At 41.5% G+C, this 14,226-nt stretch overlaps 1 protein-coding gene across 1 annotated transcript in view; it reads right to left on the bottom strand.

Moving 5' to 3' along the window:
* LOC126152104 (IQ and ubiquitin-like domain-containing protein) overlaps nt 1-14,226 on the bottom strand; it is a 67,316-nt gene that overhangs the window by 41,096 nt on the left and 11,994 nt on the right. Inside the window, exon 2 of the mRNA XM_049915985.1 lies at nt 4,866-4,995. Coding sequence (XP_049771942.1) covers nt 4,866-4,995 — 130 coding nt within the window. The remainder of the gene's footprint in view (nt 1-4,865; nt 4,996-14,226) is intronic.

Here is a 14,226-nt window from a genome sequence, read left to right as displayed (position 1 = left end):
ATGCAATAATAGAACTCAATGAATACAGGAAAATTGGGGGAATCTGTGGGAACATAAGTAATTTAAATTTTCCCTGAGAGCAATGAAGGAAAAAGACTTTTGTAAAAATTATGTAAAAGCTAATTACGTTTACTATTCGATCTAAACTTAGCTCTCACTAGCACAGTAGTCTCGTTGTAAGGAGGTCGCAAAAACAAAATGATTTAATTTTTAATTTTGCGCTGTCAAAATTCACAAAATTATGAAGTAAAACTTACAGAAACGTCAATTTTACAATTTGTAAGTACTAGTATGTGGCACATTTTAGTGAGAAACATGTATGAACTTCAAGCGATTAATACCGACTAGGCCTTGGCCATATGAGGGAGAGAGAATATTCAAAATCTCGTGCGGCGCGCATGCGTTGTAGCCTAAATTCATTTTACAGGCCAAGTAGAGGTTTCTTCTGGCTTGACAGACTACAAGTGCCCCCCCCCAAAAAAAAGATCCGCTACGTGACCGCGGTACGTTGTAAACAATTGTGGCGGTTACAAGCAAAGTGGTGTAACTGACAAAAACGGATATTTGGAGACATGTGCACCATATGGTAGTGGAAGAATCGATCTATGTGGTTGCAAAGGGATGTTGCTATATGTAGTGATTTGAACTACTTCCTATAAGTTATATGAACCACTGAACAAGAAATTAATTTACTCATAGTGAGCTCGGAGAGGCGATCTGTACTGATTACTTACGAGAAGAAGAACTTCGCCGAGATCGCTATAAAAAACTTTATTGTAGATAACCGGTTTCGTTAAAACTAAGTTACCATGTAATAAAATTACAAGAAGTGCTAAAAATAGTTAAACAAACAATGTTACATTAACCCATAGAAGAACTAAATGACAATAAACCTTCATAAAGGCTACTACAAACATCCTGTGCCAGTTACCTTTTTTTGACAGCATCGCTGAATGACCGACAAACATAGTTACTAAAAAGAAAAATATTTTTTCAAAACATACTGTAAAAACAGAAGTTAGACTCTATCCTAAAAAAGTACTTGTAGTTTTGTAATAATATAACTCAAATATGGTAAATATGATGTGTAGGGTTTCTTTGCAGTGTCCTGTCTTGAAGAAATCATCCAAAATATTTTATAAACATTTCATAATTACTTATATATGTGTATTTTGAATCATGGTTGGTTTTAATTACATATTTGACATTTACTGATAGAATCTATATACTACAGCGACACCTATTGTGATTGTGGTCAGTTCGTTTCACAGGCTGGTTGTTATCAGTCTTGTGGTGACCTGGCAACCATCACATGTCGTTACGGGAACGATATTTTGGCGAACTGTGATGAACATAGTAATTTTAATTTTGACATGCCAATGCATAGCACATTTCATGCTTTATGTACCTGGAAATTCAAGGGAAAGATTTTGTGTGTAATTGGCACAAGATGTTTGTAATAACTTTTATGAAGGTATGCTGTCATTTAGTTCTTCTATGGATTAATGTAGCATTATTTGTATAACAGTTTGTAGCACTTCTCGTAATTTTATTACGGATCTGAAGATTCTATCTTAGTTTTAACGAAACCGGTTATCTGCGATAAAGTTTTTATTGGGATTTCAGCGAAGAAGTTCTCTTTCTCCTGAGTGAATAACAAGTGTTTTGTTTTTGGATCCAAAGAGATACCCTCTCTTCTTCAAAATGTTTTACAACGTGTTATGATCAGGTGTTTCGGTGCGTTACAATTTGCCGGATTAGAAGCTGTTTTTGCAAAAAAAAGGATTCAGAAGAAGGGGAACATATTAAGAAAAATGGAGATGATTAACAAACATCATTAAGTTTTGCATTTATGTCATTAGGCATGCCTCATTGAAGACCATTTACAAGTCCTGATTTCCAGCCACTCCTTTACGAAATGTTTTACAAAACTACCCTCAATTATGACAAGAATTTTGTCTTCATCAACTTAAAGACGATCAAACCCAGGATGCCCAAGCTCAGTGACAATGTGGTTGAATGTACTGTCACCACCTGCCATAACAGCAAAGAAATATCAGAATCAGCAGCGGTTATTTCAGTTTGTTCTTCTTGTTTACCATCCATTCTACATATATCTTAAGCACAAATCGAAAACCTCTCTTTCCAAATGACATAGGAGATAATCAGTAAGTAGAAAACCAAACACACAACTGATAATGTCATGGTGACTTCTGATGATGCTATGTTGGGCTTTCTGTAATAAACACATAGGCATTTTCTGTAATAAACACATTTGGGAGTATGTGTATATGTCTACGCTAAGAATTTACTTAGAAATTTATATTTCTGTATGTAAAATTGTTTATTCATTTCCCTTATCCACTCCATTCTATGTATAATCAATAAAAGTTATATGTATAGACTAATGTAATTAATGAAAATTATACAGAATATTGTGTCACATTGTTGTGGTTCATTCAAAACCTGATATTAATGTAATCCAAACGTAAGTAAGGGGAATCTTTGGAGGCAGATAGTTTAAGTGCTAACTATTTATTGGTAAAAACGTAACTGAGCACAACATCTTGAATTTAATTCATTGATCTTTTATGTACATCTTCATTAATAACAACTGCATATAATGGTTATTGAAGACAATGTAACAAACGAACATATCGTTTAAAATGTGATATAAAGTTCGAAGCTATTTTTCTCAGAATCATGGTTTTGTCGCTTACTGTCCATTGCTTTTAACCGACTCAGTTGTGGTTTACAACCTGTAGACAGTATCTTCCGCTCCAGTCCACGCTTTCGCCAGGCACTTAGCCAGCAAATTCATTGACATCGGGTAAGTCTAGTTAGTTCCGTAAAAGTACAAAGACTCGGATCGAAGCAAATGACAAACCTTCGCGCTTTTTTCATTCGATGATGTGCCATGCAGGCACAGGTTATCTCAAAAAGATTCATAAGGTTTCTAAATCAATAATGATAGAAAATTGGGGGGAGTTTTAATTTTACACATGGAAACTAAAATTTTATCGTAGCGCTAGTTGTAAGCTGACAGTTCAAGTTGTTGTGTACGTGTGTATGTCCTCCCCTTCTGCCGACTTTGGATGACTTGAAGAATCGCATACCAGCAGCAGTGAATGCAATAATTCCGGGTACACTCACAAAAATAAGGAATGAGTTTGACTCTCGTCTGGATGTTTTTCGTGCTTCCGGTGGAGAACACATTCAATATTTCTGGAAGATAAATGAAAATTTTGATTCCAAACTCAGTTGTAAAAAGTATGCCAAGACTGTATGTGCATAAGTGTACAAAAAATTGTAAAATTGGTCTGTTCTTTTGAAAACATAAACTTTGAAGTCCATTGCCCAAGTTACAATTCACCCGACGTTTCTATCTTAATTCATGAGGAATATACAGTCTTGTGAAATCAGATGAATTTTTTTGAGACACCCTGCGTTTCAGGTGATGGTAACTGTTTCGCTACAACGCTTTGTTTGCATTGCTTTAAAATGCCAGTCATTTATTTACAGCAATATATTTGATTTTTGGCATCAGGTTCTTTCTCTGCTAATAAGCACATAGTGCTGCTTGTTCAACGGCAAATCTGTTAAACACTCCGTATCTTAAAATTCGTGTTACAGTATGTGTCCAATAAATGGCGGTAATGGGTTATCCCGGACAATGGGAAAGAGGGCTTTTAGGCGGTCGTATGGCCAGGAACGGTGATGGCGTATGTCTTGCATTCTAGAAGACTGGGACCCGTTGGCTCCGAGTCTATGCAATGTGTAGATTACTAGTGTGAGAACTGCTCGTGTCGAAAGTCAAGATGTAACGAACAATGAGCAACGTTGTTCGATCACATTTTTTTCTGAAATGAACAAATTTCCTACAATGATTTCCGATAAGATAGGCAAGACTTAGAAGGACAAAGATATGTCCAGTGTTTTTGTGTGTCGTGGAGAATTCAGAGGTGACTGGGAATACGTTGTAGATCAAGAAATCGCTGGGCATGCGAGATCGACCCGAACTGATGAAAATGTGGCTCAAGTCAGAGAAATTCTGAACTGTTATCGTCGGTTAAATATTCATTTGATAGCGTAAGAGTTGAATTTAGTGGAATCCACAGTGTAGTTAATTGTCAATGATGATTAGTATACGTGCAACATGTGTGTGGAAGTAGTGACAAAGGTTTTTTAAGGGACAAGCCGAAGGAACAACGTGTCACGAATTTTCGTGAACTACTGGAATGTTTGGATATCAGTCCAAATCTTTTGGATGGCGCGACAAAACAGATCCTGAGACCAAAAGACAAGGTTCTCAGTGTCACATAAGGTGGAACATTTGGGGATTGGTTCAAATGGCTCGAAGCACTATGGGACTTCACATCTAAGGTGATCAGTCGCCTAGACTTAGAACTACTTAAACCTAACTAACCTAAGTACACCACACACATCCATGCCCGAGGCAGGAATCGAACCTGCGACGGTAGCAGCAGCGCCTAGAACCGCTCAGCCACAGTGCCGGGATTTGGGGATTACTATCTGACGCGTTTCAAGGTAGATCGCTGATACTTGAATGTTCCATCATGACAATGTGTACAGTCACACGTCATCAACTGAGGAGGAGACACTCGCCAAACGCAACGTCGCTCCCTTCTTCAGTCATTCTACAGCCCAGATTTAACTCTCTCGCAGTTTAAACGAAAATCAGTTTGAAGAAGTACCGTTTCGAGAAGACTGATGCGGTGCCAGTTATTACGACGAGATTCCCAAACAATTTTACCTTGCTGAGTTCCAGGGGAGCCTGAATTGTGGACGGAACATTGGCAGCGGTGGAGGATAATATTCTGGAGAATATTAACTTGCTACTGTACCTGCATAATGAAGGCCACAGAAGAGAAACAGCGGCGACGTTTCTCATCTCTCCGCAAGGCCCGCAGCATGAAGCTGTACGGAGTGAGGTCCGTCCTCGAAAGCGACGCTTTCTCCAACCATCGGCACGACCTGCGACAGCAAGCGACTCACTCCGCAGAAAACGGGCTCGATCGCACTTAAAAAAAATACAGGTATTTAATGGTAAACACTTGTATCGATTGCCGAAGTAATTATATTTTATCATATCGTGATGCGTTTTGGGGGAACACCATCACCGTATCTGTAACGTGAAACGCGGAATAAAAGACAAAATATTGAAAGGGAACATTACGACAACGTAGTAAAGCGAATAACATGTACATTAATATCAATGCAGAGTATCTTGACACTTACTACGCCACAACACTAGGAGTGCCCAACTGACATCCGCATTTGAACACTATATACAGAAAACAACTTCACCAGTAGGTGGCGTTAGTCACAGCAAAGCCTACGACATTAGGCATGCTTATTATTAGACAGCACATACCGCTTATGATCTCCTTCAGCTTCTTAACTGTTTCATCAATGACACTAGATACGTTTACATGTGTTCTACACTACTGGCCATTAAAATTGCTACACCACGAAGATGACGTGTTACAGACGCGAAATTTAACCGACAGGAAGAAGATGCTGTGATATGCAAATGATTAGCTTTTCAGAGCATTCACACAAGGTTGACATGAGGAATGTTTCCAACCGATTTCTCATACACAAACAGCAGTTAACCGGCGTTGCCTGGTGAAACGTTGTTGTGATGCCTCGTGTAAGGAGGAGAAATGCGTACCATCACATTTCCGGCTTTGATAATGGTCGGATTGTAGCCTATCGCGATTGCGGTTTATCGTATCGCAAGAATGCTGCTCGCGTTGGTCGAGATCCAATGACAGGAGGGTAATACGGAACGCCGTGCTGGATCCCAACGGCCTCGTATCACTAGCAGCCGAGATGACAGGCATCTTATCCGCATGGCTGTAACGGATCGTGCAGCCACGTCTCGATCCCTGAGTCAACAGATGGGGATGTTTGCAAGACAACAACCATCTCCTCGAACAGTTCGACGACGTTTGCAGCAGCATGGACTATCAGCTCGGAGACCATGGCTGCGGTTACCCTTGACGCTGCATCACAGACAGGAGCGCCTGCGATGGTGTAATCAACGACGAACCTGGGTGCACGAATGGCAAAACGGCATTTTTCGGATGAATCCAGTTTCTGTTTACAGCCTCATGATGGTCGCATTCGTGTTTGGCGACATCGCGGTGAACGCACGTTGGAAGCGTGTATTCGTCATTGCCATACTGGCGTATCACCCGGCGTGATGGTATGGGGTGCCATTGGTTACACGTCTCGGTCACCTCTTGTTCGCATTGACGGCACTTTGAACAGTGGACGTTACATTTTTAAGATGTGTTACGACCCGTGGCTCTACCCTTCACTCGATCGCTGCGAAACCCTACATTTGAGCAGGGTAATGCACGATCGCATGTTGTACGGGCCTTTCTGGATACAGAAAATGTTCGACAACTGCCCTGGCCAGCACATTCTCCAGATCTCTCACCAACTGAAAACGTCTGGTCAATGATGGCCGAGCAACTGGCTCGTCACAATACGCCAGTCACTACTCTTGATGAACTGTGGTATCGTGTTGAAGCGGCATGGGCAGTACCTGTACACGCCATCCGAGCTCTGTTTGACTCAATGCCCAGGCGTATCAAGGCCGTTATTACGACCAGAGGTGGTTGTTCTGGGTACTGATTTCTCAGGATCTATGCCCCCAAATTGCGTGAAAAAGTAATCACATGTCAGTTCTAGTATAATATATTTGTCCAATGAATATCCGTTTATCATCTGCATTTCTTCTTTGTGCAGGAATTTTCATGGCCAGTAGTGTACACACATACTCCGCAGCCCATCATACGTTGCGTGGCCACTACTACTCATTTCCCTTTTCTTCCAAACAGAGCGAGCGAAAAATGACTGTCTTTATGTCTCCGTACGAGCATTATCTTATCTTCGTGGTCACTGGGGGAAATGTACATTGGCGGTAATAGGATCGTTCCGAAGCCAACTTCATATGACGGTTCTCTAAATTCTCTCAGCAGCGTTCTTCGACAAGTAAGTCGCCCTCCCTTCGGGGATTCTCATTTGAGTTCCTGTAGTATCTCTGTAACACTTGATTGTTGGTCGAACTTACCGGTAACAGCCCACCTCTGAATTGCTTCGATGTCTGCGTTTGATACGACCTGGCGAGGATCCCAACCACTCGAGCAGTACTCCAGAATGGGTCGCACTAGTATTCTATATGCAGTCAGCTTTACAGACAAACCACACTTTCCTAAAACTCTCCCAGTAACCTCTACTAGTTCAGAGTTACAGATAGCAGAGATGTGTGGTCCCCTCATACTGAAAGACTCTCAGCTTCCTACATTCGCCTAGAAATACAAAGTACTAAATTATCAGCCCAATATCTTCTGTCATCCCGGAGGGTAAGATCTGTTATTCACTTCTCCTACTTGCATCTCCCATCTGATTGCATCAACGTTGCTGTCCTCACCCAAACTACTCACCGGCGGCTCCGAAATGAGAGGGGGGGACGGGGTGCTGGCTTTGTTTACTTCTGTGGGTAATCACTACCTTAGTGTGTGACCCTTGGACATGCGACAAACCAGTTCGACGATGTACTTATTGTCATGGTTTCGAGGTGTGCCCTGGAAAACCTAGAATAACAGCAATGGAACTCCAACGCTATCCGCCATGTGCTTGATGTAATTCAGTTAATCCACCAGCGTGAAAACCGACATAAACGTGTCCAATTATTATGTATTAAGGTCCACTCTGGTGTCTGGCATAACAAGTTGGTGGACTACCTAGCGAAACAAATTCTGACTATTGGTCAACTGTCGTAAAATAAAATAAAATAAGTCCAAAGAAAGACACTATGCTGCAATACAGTCGAGCATCCCCCCCGGCGTCAAAAAAGAAATTTCCACAAATGAAGCTATCTATTTTTTTAAAAAAATAGGCGTCACACCTTTACTATAATGCGCATCTGGCTAGAACATGACTGTTATCCTTCACATTTTCATAGGATGAAAATTCAGTACAATGAGCTGAGATTCCACATCTCAGCCATGTGATACTTGGGTGTTCGCGTTACGGCAGACAAGCGCGCAATTTTCACAGGGCTTTGGTCAGAGTAGGAATTCCCCAACCTACATCTGTGACAGACCTGTCTTGGCAGCTGTCCGCAGCGAACTGTTAGTACTGACCTGTTTCTGCAAGAACGGGGTATACCGTTACAAATAAGCCATAAAGGATCCGTCGTGAGAAGGTAATACGTGAACTGTGTTGAACGTATAAAGTTTAACCCTATTAGCGTAATGTAATATGGCTATGTTGTATAAACGATATTGTATACCAAGTCTGTCATTACTCACATCTTTGTCTAAATGGTTAACGCCAAAGGCAAACAGATAAATTTAAACTATAGTTATTCGACATGATCAACACCAAAGGCTAACAGGTACATTTCAACTATCGTTATTTGACAAATGCTCATTAAAAACTACACATATTATTTGGTTTCTATTTATTCGAATACAAAATATTGTTAATAAAAGGGATGAAGTCTGTACTAAAAAGGTATTAGCTGCAGCACTCAAAGCTGCTGGAATTTGAACGTAGGAAGCTGTCACACTTCGGAATAGCTCAGTAAATAAATATCAACCTAAATCGTTAAGAGCAATAGTACACGGCAAAATTAAATTATAAATAGAGTATTATGTATATATAACTTTAAAATGTGGAAGAAAGAGAGAAGAGACACTTACTACTATTACGAGGAACCACTGATAATTATGGCCTAGTAGCAGGTAACACTTAAATCAAGATCATCAGTCATTAAAACGAATTATAGTACAAAACACTGACCATCTGTCATTACATTTAAAAATTTGTACAGACAACCCCTAAGCTGCAACCCTTCTAGCTGCTGGAATAAGGTGCATGTCGAAATACAGCCTTGCTGGTAGAAATTTGTAAACGCAGTGACTGAGATCTCAGTGTTTTGTACAATAATTGTAATGATTGATGATTTTCATGTAAGTGTTACGTCCTACTAGGCCATAAATATCCGCGGTTCCTCTTAACAGTAACAAATGTCGTTACGCATATTTAATGTTTTAGATTTATTGAACTGTTTATAATTTTGATTTATACAAATCCTATTGCTTTCAAACATTTTGAAGAAATCGATTTCCATATGTGCCAATTTCCTCCACTGCAAGTGGTCCTCGTCAGAAACAGTTTTTGCTCTATATACCAAAGAGTTCAAAACGGTTCTCTTTTAAACAGTGTTATGGAAACGCTGTGCGTTAAGGTATAAATCGTTATGCGTCGGTATGCGTTGGTATATAGAGCAAATACAGTTTCTGACGAGGACCACTTGGAGTCCGAAATTAACCATCTGAAGTACGTGTTTCGAAAGAATGGCGTTCTCTAAGAAAAGGAATCTTGAAAATGCTGCACACTCACAGGATGAAATACCGATTGCGGTTCTTCCTTTTTGTGGCGCTATGTCCAGCAAAATAGGAAGAGTCCTGGGTAGACGGGGTATAAGACCGATTTGTCGTCCTCCTACGAAAGTTAAGGAGATGATGCACCCTGTTAAGGACAGTCTCGGCCTCAGGGTCCCTGGAATTTATAATATCCCCTGCGAGTGTGGAAGCAATTATATAGGTCAAACCATTCGTACCGTTTCCAACCGCTGTGCAGAGCACCGACGGCATATTAAAAATAGAAAACTAGAGAAATCGGCAATTGCGGAACACAGCCTCGCAAACAACCATAAAATACTGTTCGACGAAACAAAAATTTTGTCCATGCTTCCACATACAGCAATTCTGTTATTAAGGAGGCTGTTGAAATAAGAATGAGCGAGAAGAACTTTAACCGTGATAGCGGATACTACCTGAGCGATACATGGAAACGAGCGCTCGATGCAGAGAAGCAGCAGAGACATTCCTTCCAAGGTTTACGTTCCAACAGAAGCGGTGGCGCCAACAGCGCACACACTGACACCGTCTGTGACAGCAGTACGTAATCACCGACCAATCACAAGCCGACCAATCAGAAGCTGTCCACAGGCTACATAAGGCCACCACAGCAGCAGTGAAGACAGTCAGTTGCTCCTGATGATAACGATGGAGGCTATCGTCGAGAGCTTGAGGTTTTATACCGAATTGACGCGGCAAGGAAACCGAGAGTGTTTTACATATCATTACTTTATGCTCTCTGAGGGAAAGGAAACGGTACCACCTTAAATGACAAGGTGGCTGCATTCAGAAACTGGTGTATTATTACACCCCTTCTTATTTTACATCAATGCCTTACGTACACGTAAAGGAGGGATGGATCAGGTCGGGGAGAATTACCTACTAGAAAAAAAAACCTACATGGATATTCCAGAAAGGTAGAAGCTAATAAAAGCGGACAGCCCATAATCCCAAATTACAATAAATTCCAAGGGGCCGCGGATAATTCACTCTATACCATGACCAATGGGGTTCGATAGACTCGTGGGCCTGAGATCTTTCAAACTAAGTAGTTACAGTTGAAGTTGGAATGGACAGTGGCCACGTGGTGTCCGATATAATGGAAGGAAAAATCATACAGCTTGCTCAACACTGAATTTAGAGCAAACGAATTGATGTTATGTGCACCTAGCTGCATCAGTGACAGTTACGAGAAAGAACTGCTGAAAATTAGCTACAAGTTTCATTACAAGGGCGCACAACCATTCGAATTCATGATTCTAAGTTCCACTCGAAAAAAATTAAATTTCTCATTCAAAAATAAAAACAAGCGAAATAAATCAATCGCTAGACCTGAGGGTGCTGATACCAACAGGTTTGAACGTGACATAACTTTAGGGTCTCAACCCTACCTAATATCAATCACCACAGTCCATCAGAAATGTGTGTACTCACCAGCTTCTGGGATCTGAGAGCCTCTTGCAAAAAACGTTTACAAACCTCCCCTGGACGCAGTGTTGAGAGTCAGTTCTTTATGAAGTGTAGATAACTGACCAATTTCGGCGCCTGTTAAAAATGCGTGGGTCGCTGAAACATCCAGGGTGACTGAAAAAGCACAGGCGGCCGTTGCTCTCAGGCCTTTTCTGAACAATGAAATGTTCCAGAAAGTTTTAAAAACAATCTAAAGTGACAATCAAAGGACTCGGTTTCCCGCCAGCCAGGCATAAATAAAGCCAAAGAACTTTACCCCGGCTTCCGATGAAAGAAAGAAAGAAAAAAGGAAGATTTTCTAACTTAAGACTATGCCGCCATGTTCTCATCTCACGCTGGTGACTAGGAAAAGGATTGAGGTTTATGATTGCCGTAACAGAACACGAATAAAATCAAATGTCCAGCAGAAAATCCACCTCCAGATATCGGCAGGTATTGATTACAGCCGCCTCCGCAGATCACTAACGCACGCTAGTACGACGGCGCTCGATGACGAATAGTAGTGTAACAAGTTTTTGGTAAATATCGGCAGCAGAGAGCGCTCGTAGTCCAGAGCCACTGGCTTAGTGGGTGTGCTCCATTGGCTCCACTGGATCCCACACGGCGGCTTTCGGCGCCTGATGGAAACTTGCAATTCCATTGTCAACTCTGAGACGTCCATGAGATGGTATCGATACTTGTTATAACACTAATAATTAGGATCTTCAAAATTTATGGACAGTACTTCTATACCGCGGTATCATCACCATCTGTTTGGCATCTCTCGTCCACCCTCGCAACATGCATAAAATCACAAATAAATTACAGTTAATTATTAATAACTTTTCAGAGAAATATCTTTGATGGCCTCTAAGACACGTTAATCCCCTTAGTCCAGATAGTAGTTGCCACCCATGAAGGGTGTGGCATCACAAGCCAAGCATATTGGTGGCGCTCAATAGCGCGATACTGAACTGTCCATGTTTATTTATCCTGTATTACCTCGTAATTAAATAATCATAACAAAAACTTTACTATGCAGATAGAAAAAAACAGTTATGTGCTGTTTTCAGGTGTCTTAGTGTTACAGGTGTCCCTATGCGCAGAATTTCGCGAATGGATTAATAAAAAAGAAAAAGAAGTTAACATGGTGGTTTTAACGTTTCAGATGTTCTACTACACAGTTCCCCCCCCCCCCCCCCCCCTCACCAGGACAATGCATAGAACGTCGATACAATCATGTCAAACTCTCAGGAAAGTCTTTCTTTGGGATGTTGTACAACTTGCGCATCAAATTGGTTTCAGCAACAGATTTATCGTCAAGGCGTTGACCCTTCATGTGAATTTCTGTACTCCCCCGTTTTGCGGTATATTCATATTGATAGCTCCAAGTCTCGTCATCCGCGATGATCTTTTCCAGAAAAGAATTCTCCGCATTTAGTATTTCAGCAAAGCTGCAGTATGAGTTCCTGCTTCATCGTTTCTGTTCGGGAGTCAAGGCCTGATGTACAAACATTACACACACTTTTCTCTCTTCAAAACATTCTGGTGAGTGTCTGGAACACTTGATTTAGAGATGTTGCTCAACTATGTTTTGTGACACAGCAACGTTGACACACCACGGCCGTATGTCCACTACTTAACACTACCTCATCACAATTGACTAGTCAAATGCACAGCTGTTGTTCGTTCAACCTGGCACCACAGTTACTAATATGCCATGAACAACATTAATCTCGGAACTTTTTCGACGGACGGTGTAAGAGCGAGGATACACTCAGATATTCAGCGTCCCAAAAGTCCTGTCATACTGATTTATGTTTGCAGGTTTCCACCTCTCATCATCCAGAAGAGACTGTGGACTTTCTCAGAATGTTGATTCACCAAGCTCAGTGTTACAGCGCTACAGGTGCAGAGTAAGGTAAAGGATAAGGGCTTTCTAGATGACAGCTTCCGTGTCATACCTACAAAAGGAAGTATCTCAGTTTGAATGGCTAAAACGCAATGAGAATTATAGATCTGATATAAATAAGCCGAAGATGTGAACTGAAGTTCGTGTTAGGGAGGACATTCGAGGAGGGTAGTCCGTGCAATTAACTATAATGCTGTGGTGATGTAGTGGTTGGCATACCTGCCTAGTAAGCAAGGAGGCCTGGGTACAAGTGCTGACCACTGCTCAAATTTTAATTCATTTCTTCAGCTTCATTCATTATCATAGCCTCGAGAATTATTTTAAAAAGGGAGATGTCTGTGTTGTGCCTACCGTCAAGGTCTTTTATCTGTTAAACTCAGCATTTGTGTACAAATCTAAATACAACAGTAGCACCAGCTCATAGCAAATATCTATACAGGGTGTTACGAAAAGGTACGGCCAAACTTTCAGGAAACATTCCTAACACACAAATAAAGAAAATATGTTATGTGGACATGTGTCCGGAAACGCTTACTTTCCATGTTAGAGCTCATTTTAGTTGAGTCAGTATGTACTGTACTTCCTCGATTCACCGCCAGTTGGCCCAATTGAAGGAAGGTAATGTTGACTTCGGTGCTTGTGTTGACATGCGACTCATTGCTCTACAGTACTAGCATCAAGCACATCAGTACGTAGCATCAACAGGTTAGTGTTCATCACGAACGTGGTTTTGCAGTCAGTGCAATGTTTACAAATGCGGAGTTGGCAGATGCCCATTTGATGTATGGATTAGCACGGGGCAATAGCCGTGGCGCGGTACGTTTGTATCGAGACAGATTTCCAGAACGAAGGTGTCCCGACAGGAAGAAGTTCGAAGCAATTGATCGGCGTCTTAGGGAGCACGGAACATTCCAGCCTATGACTCGCGACTGGGGAAGACCTAGAACGACGAGGACACCTGCAATGGACGAGGCAATTCTTCGTGCAGTTGACGATAACCCTGATGTCAGCGGCAGAGAAGTTGCTGCTGTACAAGGTAACGTTGACCACGTCACTGTATGGAGAGTGCTACGGGAGAACCAGTTGTTTCCGTACCATGTACAGCGTGTGCAGGCACTATCAGCAGCTGATTCGCCTCCACGGGTACACTTCTGGGAATGGTTCATCCAACAATGTGTCAATCCTCATTTCAGTGCAAATGTTCTCTTTACGGATGAGGCTTCATTCCAACGTGATCAAATTGTAAATTTTCACAATCAACATGTGTGGGCTGACGAGAATCCGCACGCAATTGTGCAATCACGTCATCAACACAGATTTTCTGTGAACGTTTGGGCAGGCATTGTTGGTGATGTCTTGATTGGGCCCCATGTTCTTCCACCTACGCTCAATAGAGCACGT

Source organism: Schistocerca cancellata, chromosome 2, assembly GCF_023864275.1.
Source record: "Schistocerca cancellata isolate TAMUIC-IGC-003103 chromosome 2, iqSchCanc2.1, whole genome shotgun sequence".
Taxonomy (NCBI): domain Eukaryota; kingdom Metazoa; phylum Arthropoda; class Insecta; order Orthoptera; family Acrididae; genus Schistocerca; species Schistocerca cancellata.
The sequence above is the reverse complement of the archived record's forward strand: the minus strand, read 5'-3'. Positions and strand labels throughout refer to the sequence as shown.